Source organism: Neodiprion pinetum, chromosome 6 (assembly GCF_021155775.2).
Source record: "Neodiprion pinetum isolate iyNeoPine1 chromosome 6, iyNeoPine1.2, whole genome shotgun sequence".
NCBI classification, from domain to species: domain Eukaryota; kingdom Metazoa; phylum Arthropoda; class Insecta; order Hymenoptera; family Diprionidae; genus Neodiprion; species Neodiprion pinetum.
In genome coordinates, this window is record NC_060237.1 from 413,999 (window position 1) to 434,005 (window position 20,007).

At 46.6% G+C, this 20,007-nt stretch overlaps 8 protein-coding genes across 8 annotated transcripts; 4 read left to right on the forward strand and 4 right to left on the reverse strand.

The window, feature by feature from the left end:
* The first annotated feature begins 1,071 nt into the window (after window positions 1-1,071).
* Window positions 1,072-8,842, forward strand: LOC124221576 (uncharacterized). The gene is made up of 4 exons (XM_069137090.1): window positions 1,072-1,895; window positions 3,569-3,936; window positions 6,325-6,972; window positions 7,799-8,842. The coding sequence occupies exons 1-4, from the start codon at window positions 1,115-1,117 to the stop codon at window positions 8,684-8,686; spliced, it is 2,685 nt and encodes an 894-aa protein (XP_068993191.1). The 5' UTR covers window positions 1,072-1,114; the 3' UTR covers window positions 8,687-8,842.
* On the reverse strand, window positions 3,226-4,227 carry LOC124221508 (uncharacterized protein F53A9.9). The gene has a single exon (XM_046631598.2). It carries the CDS (start codon window positions 4,138-4,140, stop codon window positions 3,406-3,408), a length of 735 nt encoding a protein of 244 aa, XP_046487554.1. The 5' UTR covers window positions 4,141-4,227; the 3' UTR covers window positions 3,226-3,405.
* LOC124221507 (probable zinc transporter protein DDB_G0282067) lies at window positions 6,168-7,146 on the reverse strand. Its single transcript, XM_046631597.2, has one exon. It carries the CDS (start codon window positions 7,138-7,140, stop codon window positions 6,343-6,345), a length of 798 nt encoding a protein of 265 aa, XP_046487553.1. The 5' UTR covers window positions 7,141-7,146; the 3' UTR covers window positions 6,168-6,342.
* A 1,153-nt stretch (window positions 8,843-9,995) lies between the features above and the next one.
* Window positions 9,996-12,169, forward strand: LOC124221637 (uncharacterized). The gene is made up of 2 exons (XM_046631829.2): window positions 9,996-10,462; window positions 10,560-12,169. The coding sequence occupies exons 1-2, from the start codon at window positions 10,066-10,068 to the stop codon at window positions 11,726-11,728; spliced, it is 1,566 nt and encodes a 521-aa protein (XP_046487785.1). The 5' UTR covers window positions 9,996-10,065; the 3' UTR covers window positions 11,729-12,169.
* On the reverse strand, window positions 12,026-13,878 carry LOC124221577 (uncharacterized). The gene is made up of 2 exons (XM_046631749.2): window positions 13,400-13,878; window positions 12,026-13,165 (listed from the first exon to the last, which is right to left on the reverse strand). Exons 1-2 carry the CDS (start codon window positions 13,761-13,763, stop codon window positions 12,156-12,158), a joined length of 1,374 nt encoding a protein of 457 aa, XP_046487705.1. The 5' UTR covers window positions 13,764-13,878; the 3' UTR covers window positions 12,026-12,155.
* A 292-nt stretch (window positions 13,879-14,170) lies between these two features.
* On the reverse strand, window positions 14,171-15,661 carry LOC124221638 (uncharacterized). The gene is made up of 2 exons (XM_046631830.2): window positions 14,869-15,661; window positions 14,171-14,805 (listed from the first exon to the last, which is right to left on the reverse strand). Exons 1-2 carry the CDS (start codon window positions 15,605-15,607, stop codon window positions 14,303-14,305), a joined length of 1,242 nt encoding a protein of 413 aa, XP_046487786.1. The 5' UTR covers window positions 15,608-15,661; the 3' UTR covers window positions 14,171-14,302.
* Window positions 15,662-16,346: 685 nt separating this feature from the next.
* Window positions 16,347-17,766, forward strand: LOC124221761 (uncharacterized). The gene has a single exon (XM_046632045.2). It carries the CDS (start codon window positions 16,500-16,502, stop codon window positions 17,580-17,582), a length of 1,083 nt encoding a protein of 360 aa, XP_046488001.1. The 5' UTR covers window positions 16,347-16,499; the 3' UTR covers window positions 17,583-17,766.
* A 1,239-nt stretch (window positions 17,767-19,005) lies between these two features.
* LOC124221578 (arylalkylamine N-acetyltransferase 1) lies at window positions 19,006-20,007 on the forward strand. The gene is made up of 3 exons (XM_046631750.1): window positions 19,006-19,119; window positions 19,213-19,691; window positions 19,782-20,007. The coding sequence occupies exons 1-3, from the start codon at window positions 19,006-19,008 to the stop codon at window positions 20,005-20,007; spliced, it is 819 nt and encodes a 272-aa protein (XP_046487706.1).

Sequence of the window (20,007 nt, forward strand, 5' to 3'; positions counted from 1 at the left end):
AGGTACGATTTATCACGATAATCCGCTTGGAGGATTTGCAATTTCTCCGACGTAAGTACTAAATAATATTTCAGGAAAAACCTTTAACAATAAGATAATTGCAACTGATTATATTTCTGCTGAAATCATGATACCATGATGAAATTTGGTCGATTTACCGGTATCATTTGATTACGGTAGGAGAAAATGATATCAAAAAACAATTATTGAAGCTTTTGACGGTGCGTGCTACCATCATACCAGGACGTGTTTTGCAAGCTTGTATAGTAGTATCTTGATTTACCAGAGATATTTACTCTGTAAGGTTGTGTTAAAACAGCGATATTGGTAAATATTTATATTCTCTGATTAATGGATGCGGGCCGATTTGATCGTGATATTTGGAATTGCTTATCAATTTCAGTTATTGCATGCAGTTGTAGAGAGTGAGCAGTATCGAGGTGGGGAAGATACGCAGCATAGTTTGAGGGTATGCCTGAAACTAATCAATTTCGCTGCGGTAACAGATATCGCTTCTATTAATAGTTTACTAAAACCGTTGCGAATGCCAACTCGTGCCGATCACATTTCACTTGCGGGGAAATAAGACGTAGATGTGAATTTTTCCGCGATTTCACGTTCGTACGATGAGCTTAGGTAGGAAGTTACGTTCTTCGTAAAGAAGAATTCTTTGAAAAGAAGTTACCTACGTTCCCCGTTAGTTTCACAATGATGAGTCGTGGGAAATGTGAGTTACGGGTTTCGATCAGTTTTGCATAGGTGTTTGTAGTTATCTAAGTGATCGGGTTACGCAAGTCTGATCTAGGCTAAAGCTAATTGACCAAATCGCCGCAAAAACTTACCACCGTTCTTTTTGTCAGCCGGGTTGTTTTACACACTTCATGGCTCGTCTGTCTGTCCGCGTCAACTCCGGTCATTGCGATTCGTGGTGCCTTGCCACATGACTGCGCATCGTGTAGAACACCACTCATACGAAAGCAAAACCGTGTATTGCACGTTGCTGGTCTCAAGTATTGAGGGTTTCAGGCAGCGGCCCGGTTCCAAAAGAAATAAGATATAAATAGGATCGGGTTGATAGAGAAGTCAGTCGTGTTACGAGCTCCGACTTTTGAGCATGACTCGAGGTATAGGGCGAGGCTTTTTGGTGCTTGCGGTGCTCTGCGCCGCTTTGGCCGCAGCTGCGGCGAAGGAGGATCTTAAAAAGAGGGACAAGCATGTCATAGACCAGGTCGTGGCCGCTTCGGGGCACAGCCACCACTCTGAGTCCGGTGGAGGACATAAGCACCACTCCGACCATCACGAGGAGCATGGTGAGAAGGGCGACAAGGGCTACAAGAAGCATCACCATCACGACAAGGGTGACCACGGCAAACATGGGAAAGAGCATCACGAAGGGCACCACGAGGAGCACGGTGGCCATAAGAAGAAGCACCACGACGAGGCCGGTAAACACGGTGAGCACCACGAGGGTGAGAAGGGCCACAAAGGCGCAAAGTTCGGGGAGAAGAAGGGGCACAAGAAAGGCCAGAAGACCAGCGGGTATCACCACAAAGCCCACAAAGATGAGTACCACAAGGAGCACAAGTTCTACGACGACTACCACAAGGGTGGACACCATGCCAAGCACGGTGACTTCCACGGGCATCATGGAAAGAAGGAGGGAGGCCACAAGAAGGGTGGTCACGATCACTCCGGCTACCACGATGACCACCATGGTAAGAAGGGACACCACGAGAAGGGACACCACGACGAGGACCACAAGGGTCATCACAGTAAACACGGTCACGAAAGCCACCATGCTCATCACGAAGAACACGCGAAGAAGGGTGGTCATTCCGGCGGAAAGAAGCACGGCTTCTCGAGTGGCGGTGGAGGCGGTGGCGGCGGTGGCGGTGGCGGACACCACTAAGCAGGATTCCGTCGTTGCGACAATACTTATTGTTGTTGTTGTTGTTGTGAAAGTGTTTGACGAGTTTCGAGTCACTGCCGATACTCAATATTATTGTTGACTAGTCTGTAAATTTCACTGTTTCAATCGTCGTTGCATTTGTTTATAATATTAAACGACAATTGTTCAAAGATATTTGCCTGATATTTACCGTGAAAAAATATCCTTTCCCTCATCATTTCACCTGTGTCGATTCAATGTTTTGTATTTCAGGTCTTACCTTTGTTTTTAATTATATTTAAACCTTGTATTGGTATATCGTGCTCACGAGTATGCGAAACTTTCTCTTTAATGTGTGTAGCTGACTTTGACAGGTCGTGTATTCATTCGAAAATCAACTAACGATAATGCTCCTTTACTAAATAGTACGAATATTTGGAAATTACATCGCACGATACTTCAGCAGAATCGCGGCGAGGTATTTTGCTAATAACGGAATGTTTCGTGGCGATACATTATACTTATTCGCAATTTATGTAATTCGCTTGGGTGTCGAACGACCAGAAGAAAGTTATGAAGTAAATATTGAACGGACGACATTTTTTGGCTGCTCAGTGCTCGGTCGTCTGAAAATTAAATCGTACACATGAAAACACAGATGTTATTGTCAATAAACTGAAATAGTTTAATTTAAGAGACTTGAGTTGTATGCATTTCTCTACAGAAAATCAAAATATTTTTTTTATTCACGCGTTTGTTTTATTTTTGTGTTTTTCAATCAATTATCAATGCAATGGTTTCTTTAATTACTTTCCAAAATTTCTAAAATCCGTGCGGTAGAAAATAAGAATTTCCTATGTACCGTAGCTCATTTTCCTACTTTTCTATTTTGCACAGATTGACTGGAATGCCATTTACATATGTAACTATCATCGCTATATATATTCTGAATCCATTTATTCTGCAAATGTTATGATATTCATGATAATTCCCTGCTCGTTGACTAAGTATGTATAAATATATCTATACTGCTTACGTCGTTCCTTCATACGCTGAGGTAAAGATTTGTTCTGGAACTCTATTTAAAGCAACGAAGGCATTCGGTTTTGTAGCAGAGTTTCATATAATTTACAGTGCGGGGTAACGTTCTCGATTTACGTGTATCTTTCCTTTTACCCTGATGTTGATACAATTATTGAAGTTTGGTTCAAATAGTCTAGTAGGCTTGAAATAGACTCTGAATAACAATCAAAATGGTCTGTTCAGGATTGATTAGTGACGTAGCAAACCGGATAAGTGTTAGATGGATTTGAATATCGGGTATTCTAAAGCAAACATTTAGTTACGGGTAGAGTGATTGTTTTATTGTTCTATAAATAAGTCAACAATAACAATTAATTAGGACTAACAACAACAACTGCTCAACAAGCCACGCTCTTAGCAAGACAGCGTAGTCGACGCCTAGGAACGCCGTAACCAGCTGGCGGTATTTCGAAGTAGTGACGATCTTGCAGGATTTAATGTCCTTTTTTGAAAGCCCATTTCTTGTGGTCCTCGTGACCTCCCTTCTTTCCGTATCCATGGTGGTGATGGTGGTGCTCGTCGTGACCTCCGGCGCCCTTGTGACCCTTGTGGTCATGGTGATGAGATCCCTTTTCGTGGTGTCCTTTCTTTCCGTAGTGGTCCTCGTGATGGCCGCTGTGGTGGTGGCCTCCCTTGTGGTGGCCGCCCTTCTTGTGCCCATGCTCGTGATGATGTCCGCCATGCTTTTCGTGGTGACCGGAGTCGTGGTGTTCGTCATGGAACTCCTTGTCCTTCTTGTACTCGTCGAGTTTCTTGACTTCGTGGTGGCCCTTGGTGCTGTGCCCTTTTCCATAGTGTCCCTTCTCACCGTATTTGTGACCCTTCTCACCCTTTTCGCCCTTGTGGTGCTCAGCGTGGTAGCCGTCGTCGTGGTGGTGGTGTTTCTTGTGACCTTCGTGGTCATGATAGTGACCATGGTGTCCCTCCTTATCGTGGTGGCCCTTCTCTCCCTTCTCGTGGTCGTGGTGTGACTTGTAGCCCTTGTCACCCTTGTCCCCGTGGTGGTGGAAGTGGTCGGAGTGGTGTTCCTCACCACCACCCTTCTCGAAGTGATGTTTGGACTCGGCCGTCTCAAGGTCGCGGCGATCCCTTATTTCTCTGCATGATGTAATGGCCACGCAAAATAGCAGCGCCATGCAGAACGGCAAAGTGCCGCTCAACGATATCATGCTGCTGCAGTTACTATCGCCGTTTTACCTGGCTTTATTGTAAGATCGTCCGATGTTCTTTATCCACTGCCGGAGGAGATATGACTTTTGCACAGCGCGGTCGTATTATTTATACGATTGACCTGCTGACTGTTGGCGATAATTGCGGAGGTAGTGGTGGAGGGTTGGGCGAAGAGGGCTAAATAGTATATACCGAACCACAGGTCTCGCTGAGTGGGGGTCGGTTTCCCCAGGTGTTGCATTAGGCGATCGGCGCCTTTTTATGCCCACACATCGTACTGCCTCACTTTCCTATTATTTACCAAGCCAAGAGAGCAGACCACACTACCGCAACAGGACACACCGAGTCAATTTGAGTTGCCGCACTCACTGAGATATGCTTTCACGGTTTCCGCAGAACACAGACACTTGGTTTTGTTGAGCAAAAGTGTTTCGTAATCGCTTATTTATATCGGGAGAAAAATTATATAAATCTAATTGCGCAATTCAATCAGCAAACCGGGATATACTTTGGTGTTTCACGTTTCGGAGTATAATGCAGGTGAGTTTACCGAGGCATTAATTCATCATATGGCAATTATTCTTTTTTCACCCGCATGCGTTTCTTTTTTTCCCTCTTCATTGGGCTGCTTGTAGTCACGTTGATTCTTTCAGCACCTGCGCCTATACAGGCTTCGCCTCTGAGCAGCGTTCTGTTCGGCGACTAATTTCTTGCACGCTCACATGATATTCACAATTTTTATTTGCTACATCAACCCTGTGTGACAAATTGGCATGATTAATTGGGATTTGCTTTTTATTTGGGCAAAAAATCGTTCATGTTGAAATTATAGTTAAGTGTTGGAAGGTGCCCGTTAACTTCACAGGTTTTCCAAGTATGAGCTACATACACGGTGAAACAATTTGGATGACTTATAACGACAAAACGATCGCCTATGGCAGACATTGAGTTAACGGTTTTCTCGAATCAATCGCTTCCCTGATCATCCAGTGCTTTCAGAATGCTATTCATTCAGGATAGCGCAAACGACAAACTTCCAGCGTAGTTTACGTATTTCCGCTAATTACCATTTAAGAATAAGACCAATCAAGTGTAAACACGGCAGGAAGACTCTTTATTAAGTGCTGTCCGAATCATAAGAGACGAAATTAATAATCGACTCTACTTTCGAAACTTTTGTCGGTTATAATATACACGTGGACCAAATTTGGCTTTGTGTACTAAATATAATACGGTTCTATGAAGTTAGCTCCCGTCTGCAGCTGAGTCTCTGCGTGTATAAATGACTGAATTTATCCTGCATGGTTGAGTCACGACAAATATATTTTTAACTCGAATATAACTGTCGAATAGTAATAAGTATATACATTTCTTGGTTTTTGAATTACAAGTTTAAACCAAGATGACGAATCTGTTCAACGTGGCTTCTTCACCAATTGTAATTCGGTAATAATGAGTAAGATTCACGTATCAATTATGCCGGGTAAAAAGGGCCGTAACTGAAAAAACTTTGCGGGGTTGAGACGTAGTAATTTTCATTATGGTTGGGAAGATGAATTCAAGGAGAATCCTTGCGCATCCGACGCTTGGAGGAGATCGAAGTTGACTCTCTACAGGCGCGTGAAGAACTTCGGATCGTACGGCTAAGTATGTTCCCAATTTCTTCGGAAGAATATTCTCGCGAAAGTAGTAATACAGATTTTGCCTCTGTGACAACTTCAAGTTGTTTACAGGTGGGTGAGACAATATTGTGAAGTAAAAAACTTCGAGTCTAATTTTTTTGATTCCTTAGATGAGAAATGTGTAATCTATTTTAAATATGCGACCATTTGTGGAGCTTTAAATATTCGAGGGAAAACGATATCCCGTTATCGGTACAATTATTGTGATAATTATTCTCCCGCCCGACCATTGTGAAAAAAATCCGGGAATCAAATTGAATTGTTTATCAGGACTGAATTAATTACTGCGCCAATTTTTATTACGAATTCGATAGTGACGCGGGGTTTAATGTAACAAGGACGTGTATGTTTTAATGTTTTAATTTTTTTCGTAATCTCTTCGTATGGTTTACGTCATACAGTAAATCAACAATAATAATTTTTTCAACAAATATTTGCATAGCATTAGTTAACAGAATAATAAAGATCAACAGATAATAACAACTATTCCTATTGTGGAAGGAGGTTACAGCTATCGGCTCAATGATGTCCGTGGGAGTAACCGTGCTTCTTGCCTTCGTGGTGTCCGCCCTTCTTTCCGTAGTCTTCGTGATGCGAGTGGTGGTGATCGTGTCCGTGTTTTCCATGCCAGCCTTTGTGGTCATGGTCGTAGTGCCCCTTGTCGTGGTGTCCTTTCTTGCCATGGTGATCGTCGTGGTAGCCGGAGTGGTGGTGGCCTCCCTTCTTGTGGTGTCCTTCCTTGGATCCATGGTGCCCGTGGTGGTGTCCGTGCTTTTCATGATGTCCACCCTTGTGGTGGTCATCGTAGAACTTGTGTTCCTTGTGGTACTCGTCCTTGTGGGCCTTCTTGTGGTAACCATGGCTCTTCTCGCCCTTTTTGTGTCCCTTCTTCTCTCCGAATTTGTGCCCTTTGTGGCCGTGTCCGTGCTCATGGTGATGGCCGTGGTGGCCATCTTCGTGATGGTGCCCCTTCTTATGGCCGCCGTGCTCCTCGTGGTGTCCAGCGTGATGCTCTTTGCCATGATGACCATGGTCGCCTTCGTGGTGGTGGTGGTGCTTCTTGTAACCCTTGTCACCCTTCTCGCCGTGCTCCTCGTGGTGATCGGAGTGATGTTTGTGGCCTCCGCCGGACTCGTGGTGATGGCCATGGTGCGATGCGGCGGCCACGAGATCCCTCTTCTCCCTCACATCACGGGCAGAAGAAGCTGATATCACAGCGCAGAGCACCGCCAATGCCAGGCAGGACTTTAATCCGAACCCCCTGGCCATGCTTGTGCTATTGGGACTGAACATGGATATTGACTGACGCTCCGTCATGGATTCAAAGCTTATATAGTTGGACCCAGTTGCGCTTATACGTAATCGCTTTCGTTCGGGTAACCCAAGCGCTCACTGGCTCATTCACAATCCGAGGTACATATTTCGCAAACGTATGGTCGCCATCCATCCAGAAATTGCTGCACCGTTGCCGAAACCGTTAGTCGATCAGATTCAATGACTTCCTGAAAATCCTGGAAAATTTTCCCACACCATCTTTTGCTTGTCACTTGAAATGTTCATTCGTCAGAGCTTGAATGAGCGCAATAATTTGTTATTATGGAATCGATATAGTCTGACACTGTCTGACCGGTAAATAAAGTAGGAATGGGATTACTTGAGACGATATATCGAACCAAATACAATGTAGAATAAAAACAGTAGTGGCACGTGGACCGTACTGTCGAAATGTTCTGGGGTTAAAGGTTGCTGGACTTGTCTCCTCTCCCACGCAGGGAAGGAGAGCTCGTTCTCACGGGATTGTCGTCGAACGTTAGTCACGGTCTTGAGTTTGAGCAAGCAGGCATGATTTCAAGGAGTTACATAATGCATTTGGTTAGCAGTCAGCCTGATGGATGGCTGGACTGCTTGGTAGACTGAATCTTGCATTTCCATTACGTTTCAAGGAGGTTAAGGAAACAATACTTTCGTAATGTAATTACAACCGGTCGACAAAGAACTACCGCTTCTCAAATATCTCCGATTATTCTGCGTTCGATATAAAATACGGACAATCGCGACAGCTTATCATACTAAAGACGGCAGTGAAATCAACAACTTAGCTCTCGGTATAGGAAAAACCCCCGTTACTATGAAGTGCCTAGTGGTGGTGTGTCTGCTGGCCGTTTCTTTAGAGTACAGTCTAACGAGTGCTCGTCAGATCGACCCGAGGAATCGGCGCGATCTCGAAGCGGCCGCGTCACATCATCACTTTGAGAAGGGCGGGGGTGAGGAGCACCACGCCGATCACTACTCTAAGAAGGGAGAGAAGGGTGATAAGGGCTACAAGTCGCATCACGACCACGAAAAGGGAGAGAAGGGCCACCACGACAAGGAGGGACACCACGGTCACTACAGCGACCACGGTGGTCACAAGAAGCACCACCATCACGACGACGGGTATTACGCAGAGCATCACAAAGGGGAGAAGGGTGAGAAGGGTCATAAATACGGAGAGAAGGGACACTACCACAAGGGTCACAGCACCAAGGGACACCATGAAATCCACAAGCTTGACGAGTACAAAAAAGATAAAGAATTTTATGACGAACACCACGATTCGGGGCACCACGAGAAGCATGGTGGGCATCATCACGAGCACGGGCACAAGAAGGGTGGCCACCACAAGAAGGGCCACCATCACAGCGGCCATCACGAGGACCATCACGGAAAGAAGGGACACCACGAGAAGGGATCTCACTACCACGATCACAAGGGACACAAAGATGCTGGCGGTCACGACGAGCACCACCATCATCACCACGGGTACGGAAAGAAGGGAGGTCACGAGGACCACAAGAAATGGGCCTTTAAAAAGGGTCATTAGAGAGAAAAGCGTTTCTGCGGAACAACCCTTGACCCACGCTTCATCGATAATCGAAAGCCTGTTACTTGTTATGTTTGTTTACCCGAATATTTTTCTTTTCGATGTATTTATTTGCCTTGGCATGAATAAATCTTCCGAAACGGTACATTAATTTAAGCATATTATCGTATTGTAATGTTGAATCGAAACCCTCGGGCCAGTTTTCTTCATCTCCATAAACATCCGTCAAACCTGAAAAGCGTTGAATTTCTTATAAATCTCAACCTACGGGATTGTGGCCATTTTTTGCAGCGGATCATCTCACAATTGGTGGCAGATATTGCGGCAGTTCTTTCACCTGTCCATCACTACGAGCGAGCTTAGAGCGAGCATTTTTGTATTTACTCGGTAATGTAACGGTTGAAAAAGAATTGTCATATTTTCCGTCAGACTTTAATTTCCTTTAGCAAAACGAGCTTAATGCAGCTCGAGGTAGCGCCGCACCGAAGCAAATGTGCGACGTTTTTCTATTCAACAAAACGATTGACTGGTTTCTTTAACTAAGTCGTTGCGCACATTTACAGTTATGCGGTTTCGTCGAGTCATGCCTGCTGATGATGTGGCAGTGCTGTAACAGTAGTGTGACGGAAAAACGAAATAAGGTCAATTTTCATAATACCCGAAGCTATTTAGTTGGTTGAAAACACTCTCTAATCAGTTCCGACTCTAGAGGAGTTATGCAATCCTCTTGCGTCCAATCGTCGCATTCGAACTAATCGATTTCTTCGGTGACATAAATAGCACTGTTTCGTTTACTATTTATTTGAAATGCATGAGAAAACCGTCCAATCTTCAACGAAGAAAACTGTGGATAAATCTCTTTCCGGTTTGTGTAACAAACTTTGCGCTGTAACTCTACTAATTAGACCCTTAACATTGCATCTGCTGTTTGCGACACTCTCCTGGTTACCGGACTATACGTAACGTGAATCTTTTTCTCCTGTAAATTGTCCACGTGTCAAGTTGATCTCGATGCTTATATGTCGGCGACGGTGTATTCGCGTTACGAAAGTGGTCGCGTTTGCTCGCTCAATAACCCCAATAAATTCACGTCGTAATTAAACTGTACTACAGACTACCACGCCGTGGGATGGTGCTTCCCAGTTCCGTGGAGGAGGGCCTTACTCGATTCAGTATGCATTCGTGAAAAGATTTCTCGGGGGATTAGTCTGCAGTAGGTGAAGTGAGTTGAGTCGATCGTCGGCCTCCACTACCTCAGCGTATAAATAACTTGCAATCATCTAGTTTCTGGATAGTTTTACCTAGTCACTCGCTAATGACAGTCTGCATAACTCGAGCCATAGCTCGAGCTTCCCGAATCTTCGATAGACTGCTGAACGATGCGAACAACGTATCCGTTCATACTCATTCAGGCAGTCGCTGTATTTTTCACTGAGACCAAGTCCGACTCGGTTTTCTCGGTGAATATTATTAAGAGGCTTGTCCAGGATCTTCAAACTTCGCCGTCTGGATACAGCTTCAGTCACCATAGCGACAGTCATCATCCTGGGGGATACAACACGAATGTCAAACATGGCACAACGAAGATGTCTCGGCGAATCGGGATAAAGAGTGCGACAAAAATGAAGAGAGCTGAGCCCAGTTCTCCCGGAGGTTCCGTGAACCAGGGCATGACTCGAAGTTATCAGCTCGCCGGAAGTTATGGATTCGTGATATCCCACGGATTTGATATCGGGGAAAACGACGACGCCCCCACAGCCGGCGATTCACATTACGGTGAGGTTTATAATATACAATCGATCGTTTCAAGTCATCCGGGTTGCACCGGTGGCCGAATCACGACTTCGTTTAATTCCTTGATGTGTTGTCGTAGGAGCGAGTAATGCTGAAAGTATTGCGGTTTTGCAGCTGAACAAAGAGGACTCTAATGACCCGAATATTAACCCTAACGTAAAAGCTCAGGAAGCCGGGGGCGACTCCGAAAAAGAAATATACGGATCGTACTCGGATTATGACAAGCTTTTCGATCACGACAAAAACTCACCATCCGTCAATCTGCAGCAATATTACGAATCGTATCTCCAGGATAGAAGAAAAGAAAAATACGCTGCGCAGGATAGATACGGTGAATCTAATAACGGCGGGGACAAGGGGGCACATGTTGAAACCGAAAAATATATTGAATTGGAAGATTTCAGTGACAGGGGGCGAGGTGACCAACTCGATGATGGAAATGTAGAAAAATATTTTCCCAGCGAGAGAGTGGAATTGTATAAAGGATACGGCGAGAATGAGAGTCACGACAAATATAGCGAGCCTTTGAAAAAAAAATCTCAGCTCGTCGCGGCTGACGAAAGTAATTACGGCGAACCGTACAGGTCCATCGATTGGACCCAGTATAATATAGATCCGAAATTCGAATTTGCAGATGACTTTTTGGCAAATGATTTTTTCAAAGAATACAATGAATTTTTTTACGGCAGTCATGGCGATTCCGGGCATGATCATGATTTTCACTTCGATCACGAAGATCACGGCGATCACGGCTTAGAGGATGACATTGGCCACCATTTCGAAGGCGGCCACAGCGCGGAGGATTTCTTCGACCATTCGAACTTTGGCGGAGATTATCACGAAAAGGGAGCTGGTGAAAAGAACAGTAACTTCGGGAACAAGAGTGGTAGCAAAAAGAGCACAAAAGAAACGGGGTATCATAACATACTGCACAAAGATGAATTTAACAAAGATCACACATTCTACTCAAACGCGGACCAGGATGGTCACTTCGATAACGAAAAGGATTACCATGGGCATCATTCCCTGCACGACAAGAATCACGAAAATGCCGATCATCGGGACTCTCGTTCGCACGGTGACTATCACGGAAAGGGTCACGACGAAGACAAGGGGCACTACATCGATGACGATGTTTCTCATCACGTCGAATATGATCACGCGTCCTTTTTCGGCGATAAATCTGAGTACAACGATGCCGGGGACGATGAATATGGCATCGAGCACGAAGATAAGCATGAGTATTGAAAGCTGATCGTGAACTAAATATCTTACCTCGACTTGTAGCGAACTAGCTTTCTAAGGCCTCGTATATTCGAAGTTTCAGCCTTCGAGGGTAAGGCAAGCCCCTCAATGGCTGCAGGTGAATAATTAGTTGGTTGTTTACGTGAGTAAGTCTTGGACGAGTGGTACGAGCATTTAACTTTCTACAGGGAGAAATTTCAGTAACGTTATTTCCCAAATAGAAATAACATATGATTTACGATATATACATCGCATGTACCTACGATTAGTTGAAATAAATAGTACACATAGCGTGGATATCAGAAAATTGTCACTACCGCCACAACGCCATATTACATCTTGTACAATAAATAACCATATAATAAAATAATGTTACAGAGTCGATACATTCGCCATGCATAGAATCATATTACGCTTATTGCATCGCCTATTAATAGATCTTCTTGACATAGTCATCCGATGATTGTCCATACTTCTTCTCCCCCTTGTGACCGTCCTTCTTGGCGTATTCAATCTCGTTATCAAAGTGCTCCTTCTCTCCTGCTTCTCGATCGTGGCCTTGAACAGCGCCGTACTGATGTCCGTTTGTGAACGATCCCTTCTTCGCCTGGTTGTCCTCGTGGTGAGCAGCGTCAACCTTTTCGGCCTTCTCGTACTCACCCTTGGCGGCGTCGTGATGCGCGTTTTCTGATCCGTACGTCTCCTTTTGGCCGCTGGCGTGATCGGAGTCATAGAAGGACGTGTCCTTCTTGAACTCGTCCTTGTGGTAAACGTTGTGGAAGCCGGACGTCTTGTGCCCCTTTTTGTGTCCCCCGCTCTTGTGGAAGGTCTCTCCCTTCTCGCCCTTGGCGGCGGCGTTCGACTCGGCGTACTTTTTCTCCTCTTCGGCTTCACCTTTTTTCGCTCCACCGGCGCTGCTGTACGCGCCCGCTTGCTTCTCCTCGTCTATCTTCCCCTTCTCGCCCTTGTCGAACCCCTCGGAGACCTTGTAGCCCTTGGAGCCCTTCTCGCCAGCGGCGGCCGCTTCAGCCGCCTGGAACTCGGCACCACCCCCGTTGTTGTACGCCCCTGCGCTAGCGGCTCCACCAATGCCTCCGTGTCCCAATCCCCCAAGAGATCCCGTTATTGGAATGTACTGACCATGAGCTAGACCAGCCCCTACGCCGATTCTGCCGTACCCCAGGCCCCCCTGCAATCCCCCTGCCTGAATCAGCCCACCCCCCAAACCCCCCAGCCCCTGAAGCCCATCGCCCAGTCCGCCCCCGAGTCCAGCTAGGCCAATACCGTTTTTTGAAATCCCGTAACCAAGCCCCAGACTGCCAGCTGCGCCCCCGCCATAACCAAGTCCGCCGATTCCCAGCCCAGTCTCGTCAAAGCCGCCCCCACCGATATTTCCGCTGTAGCCGTTCATGGAGGCAATATTGTTGGATCCGATATCACCTGCGTGATCGAGCCAATTAGTAATGATTGGTGCGGAATGAGTAGTGAAGTTGATCGAGACCGGCGTTAAAATCCTTTTAAAGTAGGAGCAAATTCTTTAAGTGAAATCGAGGCTTGTGCGACAATATCGAAAGGATATTATTATGACTATGGTGTTACGAGAGTTGATCGATGAACAGAAACTCGGCGACCTTGCAGTCTGAAGAAATCTTCTATAAATGTCACGTCACTCACCACCACCAAAGTTTCCAATACTGTATTTAGATGGAAAATTAATTCCTGAGCCACCGGAAAATTGTCCAAGTCCCCCGGAACCCCCAAAATTTCCACCTCCGAGTGACCCTATGCCCTGCAAAGGTGAGCCGTAGTTGTAGCCACCGGAAATACCGGAACTCAGCCCTCCGGAGTTGAAAAGTTGGCCTTGACCGTTCCCGTTTCGCCTGAATATGTATCCGGTCGCTGACGTCTCGAGGTCTTCCAATCCGGAGCCGGAGACCACGAGATTTTTGTCGCTGTCATCTGCCGTTAAAACTGGCTCTTTGGCACTGACGGTAAAACTTGAGATGCACACTAACGCGACACTTGCGAGCAATTTCATTTTCGGAGCTTCTTGAATCTCAGCGTGACAACCTTATCCGACTATTATCCGTAAAACGACGCGGTTTGTTTTAATGTTTAGCATGGGGCCGCAGCTCCTTTTATATGAATAATCTTTGGCAACTGCCGGCTTACTGTTGCCACATGTTCCACGATATGTGGATTACAAGCTAATTAAAGGAATCCTGCTTCCTTCGCTAATTAGACGTATATCCGCTCTCATTCCCGATGTTGCATACTTGTCCCACATATCAGAGTGAGTTCGCCGGCGACAAACTTACGAGACTTTACTCACCAGTCAACCGGAAAATCAGTCTGAATTAAACTTTGGATCCTAGGAGGATCCATAATTAGTATTTTACTTAAAATTCGACTGAATTTTTTTCTCGAACAAACAACGATGGGACGATAGTTTCATATGTGATTTATTCATTTCCTACGCGCACTTTATTAAAACGTAACTTGAACAACAAAACAAAACAGATTCAACCTGGCATAAAGACAGTGCATGATTCGCGTTAGTATAGCAGAGGAAGTTAATCACGAGGTGTATCTGCTGGGTTCATGATGTTCCTTTGCATAGCTATGCTTTTTGCCCGAATTGGCTGCATCCTTCGCGGCGTAATCAGCATAATTTTCACGGTAGCCCTGGTGGCCCTTGGCGTTGCTGTGACCCTGGTCCTCTTTGTAGTCGTGACCCTTGTCAAACCCGCCATCCTTCGCGGCATCATTTTGAGCATATGCAGAGTCGTGATGGCCTCCCTTCTTGAAACCGCCCTCGGTGGACACGTGGTGTTCCCCGAATGCACCCTGTTTTTCGAAGTGGCCACTTTTATGGGCGTCGTCATAAAAGTCGGTGTCCTTCTTGTACTCGTCCTTATGATAAACGTTGTGGAAGCCACTTGTCTTGTGCCCCTTCTTATGAGAGGCCTCCGTCCCGTAGCTTAAACCACCCTCACCCTTTGATCCTTCTTCGTGTCCGGCGTAGTGGCCGCTGGTGCTGCTGTGGGATTTTTTACGCCCACCGTCGGCGCTGTACTGACCTAAAATAAGTGAATTGTAAAATCTAGATACGCCAGTCGCTGATTCCACTGGGTGTCACTTACCCTTGTGATTCTCGCTCTCATGTTCACCCTTCTCGTTGTTATCAAAGTCCTGATGATTTTTGTACCCCTTCTCTCCCTTCTCTCCGTGAGTAGAATGCTTCTTTGCACTATGCTCCGCACCGCTTCCGGACTCGTAGTCAGACCCGCTGATCTTGGCTGGCTCGATGAAGCCGTGCCCGAAAGAAGGATCGTATTCCTCTTCATCGTCGTCGTCATCGTCTTCATCGTCGTGGTGATGGTCCTCATCGTTCTCATCATCATCATCTGCCTTTTCGTCATCAGCGATTTCAATCTTCCGAGGAACCTGGTCAACCTTCACAGGCACAAAGTAAGGCGCCAGCGGTTCTTTCTGCTTCGGTAACAGCGGTAGGATGTATCCAGTGGGCAAACCAAGCTTGTAGTTGTCTGGCGCGTTTTGAGCGTACTGATGCGAGGCTGGTCTAAATTTCAAGATGGTCTCTGGTGCCCTGTAAGCCACGGGAGCCGGTTCGGGTGCAGAGGCGATGTAGCTAACCACCGGGGTTGGGGCGTTGTGGAAATTTCCGGTCGCGTGGTTGTTGAAATGAACGTATGAGACGGGGGCGCCGTGCTGTTGCTGATATGAGTATCCGCTGGCTGAAGCCTCCATGTCGGCAAGATTCGTCCGCGAAACTGACACGCTCTCCAGGTTAGACGGCATCGCGGCAACGCATCCGAGGATGGCGAAGAAACACCACATCATCGTTCGGTACACCACCATTTTCACAACGAGCGCCTGCGCTGAAATACACTTATGTCCGTACAGGGTGAACTGACCACTGGTTGCCTCTGTGTCCAACTGCGAGCCTTTATATACCGGTTTTCTCATACCGTGCATGAAGTATCATTATGCCAGTATAATTTCATGGCCGCTAATAATTCAAGAACAATCTCTCGTTATTGACTATCTTTCGTACCTCCAGCTGAGCGGTGCTGGAAAGATTTTGCGTAACTCAGCGCGCCCTGACGCTAGTCGGTTGAATATCATTTAACGCAATCGCCACCGCTTTGGCCACGGTCACTCGCTGGACGATGGAACCAATTAATTCGGCCACGCCACGAGTGCAGAGTCTTTAAATGTCGACCTGCATGCCCATCGTCGAGGGGCGATAGTCGACTGCATGGCTATTTTTCTTCGGAGATTGCTCGTCGCGGTCGGCCTTAAAGATTATTTTGAATCGGTGCGGGTTTCGGGTTTCTATTGATATTATTCATCGGCGATTATAGTATGAATATAGCATTGACGGGACGTGGTCAAGCGATTTGTGGTTTATCGTTTGCACCACCGTCCAGATCGGCTAACCTTGAGTGCGCAATACCGTTCAGCTTCGTGAAATCTGACAGTTTGTTGAAATACCTGACAAATTGTCCTTCCAAGTGCATTCTCGTCAAACACAGTAGCCAATCCGGTACGTCAGGCAGGCGATTGGCGCAAGGTATAAAAGAGACGGATCTGTATTGGGGTAACAGTTTATATTGGCGACGTTTGTCGAATAGTTTATTAATCCGATTGCGTCGATCGAATAGAAATACATTAGCCTACGTTCTGAAATACAAACGGCAAAGTAAAAAGAGGAAGTAACATACACACATACACACACAAACACACAAATATGAGTGGCTTGTGGAGAGTTTTTCTGGTGGCCTGTCTACTAGAAGCCTGTTTATCTCATCCGGCGAAGGAGCAGGCTGGCAAAATGTACGTCTCAAAGACGAAGATGTCGGATCTCGAGTCTTCAGCAAGTGGATACGTCTACAAAAACCTCCCGGCGTCGAAGTACGCCGAAATAATAAACGAGGGACTGCGAGAGTTCGAAGAAGCACCCGCTGCAGCTCCAGCGAAAAAATCAGCGAAAAAGGAGTTCGTCCTTCTCCCTTCAATTCAACTGGAGCCTGACGCAGAGATGCTGCCAGCTCATTACACGAGGGTTGAACCACCGGGGGTCGACCACATGGAGATATCGTTCCAGGACCCGGAAGCGTTGGATTCGTACAGGAGTTCGCTGATCGAGGGAACGCCGGAGGCGGACGCGGCGCCCGCCGCTTACGCGAAAACCGGGGAATTCCAGGAGGGCGCCGGGAAGCAATTCGCCGCGGAGAAGCACGTGGCCGAGGGGAAGAAGGGGGAGAAGGGCTTCAAGAAGGCAGAGGAATTCGAGGAGGCTGTCAAGGGTGAGCACGACAACGCGAATCACAAGGGGAGCTACGCCGAGGCGGCGGGCAAGAAAAAGGCCTACGATGAGACAGAGAAGCACTACGCGGGGCACAAGGATTCGGCAGAGGCGGACAAGGGCGCGAGCTACGAGCTGGAGGGCCACCACGAGAAGGGGCACAACAACGCCGGCTTCCACAACGTCTATCACAAGGACGAGTACAAGAAGGACTCGGACTTCTACGACAAGGACCACAGGGGTGGCAAGTTCAGGAAGCACGGTCACTACGGCGAGAAGCACACCTCGGCCGAGGGCGGTTTCAAGAAGGGCGGAAATCACGACTCGGGATACGCCGAGGCCGACGAAGCCAGGGAGGGTGAATTTGCCAAGGGGCACGAGCGGGAGGCAAAGAAGGGGCACGCCGCGAAGCAGGGGTACGGCGGGTTCTTTGGAAATTTCGAAGAGTTCGCTAAAAAGGGCGGCGCCGTCGAAGCGAAGAAATACGGCTTCAGCAGCGGCGACAACGCGAAGGAGTCTCGTTGATGCTAATTACCACTACAATTCGTGTACAGTAGTATTATGGTTTCTCATTAATGTACGGTAGGACCCACCAGACGATAATCGACCTTCTAAATTTGTATTTATTCAACAATGCACTTATACATTTCTACAGCATGTTCTATATCTGTTAGGTAATAAATTAATGGTTCAAATATATTTATACTTATGTACGTAATGTGTATGTGCGTAGATTTTTGCAAGATCTCTTCATTCATGTTTCCCCTCACTATCTCTCCGTTCAATCATTTTGCCAGCGTTCAACGTCGTAAGAAAGCAAATGGAAAACTTTCATTTCGTTTTACCGCGCTGATCGGATAAATTCGTGATATAACGGATATGTTACAGTGATATTTGTATTGCACGGAACTGCAGGACTGGACCACCGCGAACAATTCGGTTGAGTAACAGTTTTTAGTCGGGTTTAATACCTTTAGTGGATACCGTGCCGCCATGTAGGGGCGGTCATTTCCGTAATTTTGGTAAAAGCACCTGTTTCGGATTTGTCACAAAAGTCAGCGGCGATGATTAATGGGTATTAATAGAACCGCAGCGCCTGCTCGGTGCTACTGTAACGAATTGCAATGAATTGTAGTCAGGACCCCCCATCAAATGAGAATAAAGGCATAATTGATGAAACTATGCGGCCGGCGATAGTGATGCATGCTTGTTTCCCTCGGGGGCCGGGGGACGCGGCGTGGGGCATTCGTAGGCTGCACACACATATGCAGATCACTGCATAGCCACACAGTTTCCGTGCATTCATCAACAATAAGCCGCACTAGATACCGCGGGGACGGAGCACTCCGAGAATGCATAAATCAGCCATTCTCCGCATTGCCATACATAACAGATAACACAACGTAACACGAGTGAATGGAGCTCCTGAATCGCCTGTTCTCACCTCCTTGGACGTCCCAGGCACACTAGCGCTTCCGACGGTTGTTTACAAATTATCGAAATACGTGATTCGAGGAATATTTTTTTTTGAAGAATCTTTCTAAGAACCAGCTCGTTAGCCGTTTTTTCCATTACGCGGTGGGAAAATAACGCAGTAATAAAGACTTTCAAGTCTCACTCGTCTAGGACGGGAGTTTTCAAGCTCGTCGGGCCTACAATGGAATGATTCATGGATGCTATTGAAGTACGGCAGGCTAGTATTTGGGGATAGATTGAGATTCATGCTGCTGTAGTGATTGATCCAATTGGAAATCTGTTTTGAATAAGGACGATTCGATTAGTTTTGTATCGAATTGAACGAGACGACAGCGAAGGGTCAAAAAACAGCTGACGGTCCGGATTGATCTGGCGTTGAAGTTTCCTGAACTGCGTCAAAATTGTTAACCTAAATTTTTTTTAACCTAAATCAATCGTTGAATGCACTGGCATCAAATAAATGGCCTCGGCCATGGCGTCCAAAGTTTTAAAAAACTATTTATCGAAGGTTGCTGGACTTGGCAGTCACTGTTATCGGGCCTTGCAGTTTCACGGATCTCCTCTTAACTTGAAAAATTGCTGTCAGGTATTTGACGAGGTTTCAATTAAAACACAATCAAGTTTTGACACTTCGCCTGTCGACCAATCAAACCACTATCGATTGAACTGGTAATTTCAGCAGGCGACACACCAATATTACACAAGGCTAGCCCGCACACAGGACCACGAGGCGATAATGAATGTGATGTGTGATACTTACTTGAAGTGCGAACCTTCCATAGTAAACATCGGGCTTTCCGGGATGGAACTTCCCACCCTAAACCTCATGATTCGCAAGGGGATGAAAGAGGGCATGACCATTGTGGCAGTTCGTGGGGATGACGAGGCTGTGATCGGAGCCGCGGTAAATACCGGGTCATGTCCTTGGAATCCTGATCATCTCCTGCGGTTTGCAAAGTGTTGCCAATGCGGCCCCATTCAGGATCTTCTGAGGTTCTACGCTTACGTGACAGCGACGCCACAGCTCTGGCAGAAGTACTGCATCCTCAAGATATTCGAATGCACTTACGTTACGGTCGCTAACGAGTATCAGGGCAACGGGATAGCGAAACGTTTAATTCAGGACAGCTGGTATCTTGCCAGAGACTGTGGCTACAGGTTGTTTCGCATCGACTGCACGAGCAGGTAGCGAGCTTTTCGTCCTGGACGATTCGTGGCTTTTTTTCTAAACCGGAATTCTCGTTCAAGGTACACGGCCAAGGTGGCTGATGGATTCAGGTGGGAATGCGTGTGGAGCTTACCGTTCGATGAATACAAGTGCAACGGCGAGGTAATTTTCAAGCATATTCAAGAGCCGCACGGAAGGGTCGATGTCTACGTGGACCAGGTCAGATTTTGCAAGGACTATTGCAGGCCGCATCCAACCTGTAACAAACGGAGGAAAAAAAATGATCGCGTATGGAGGTTACGATAG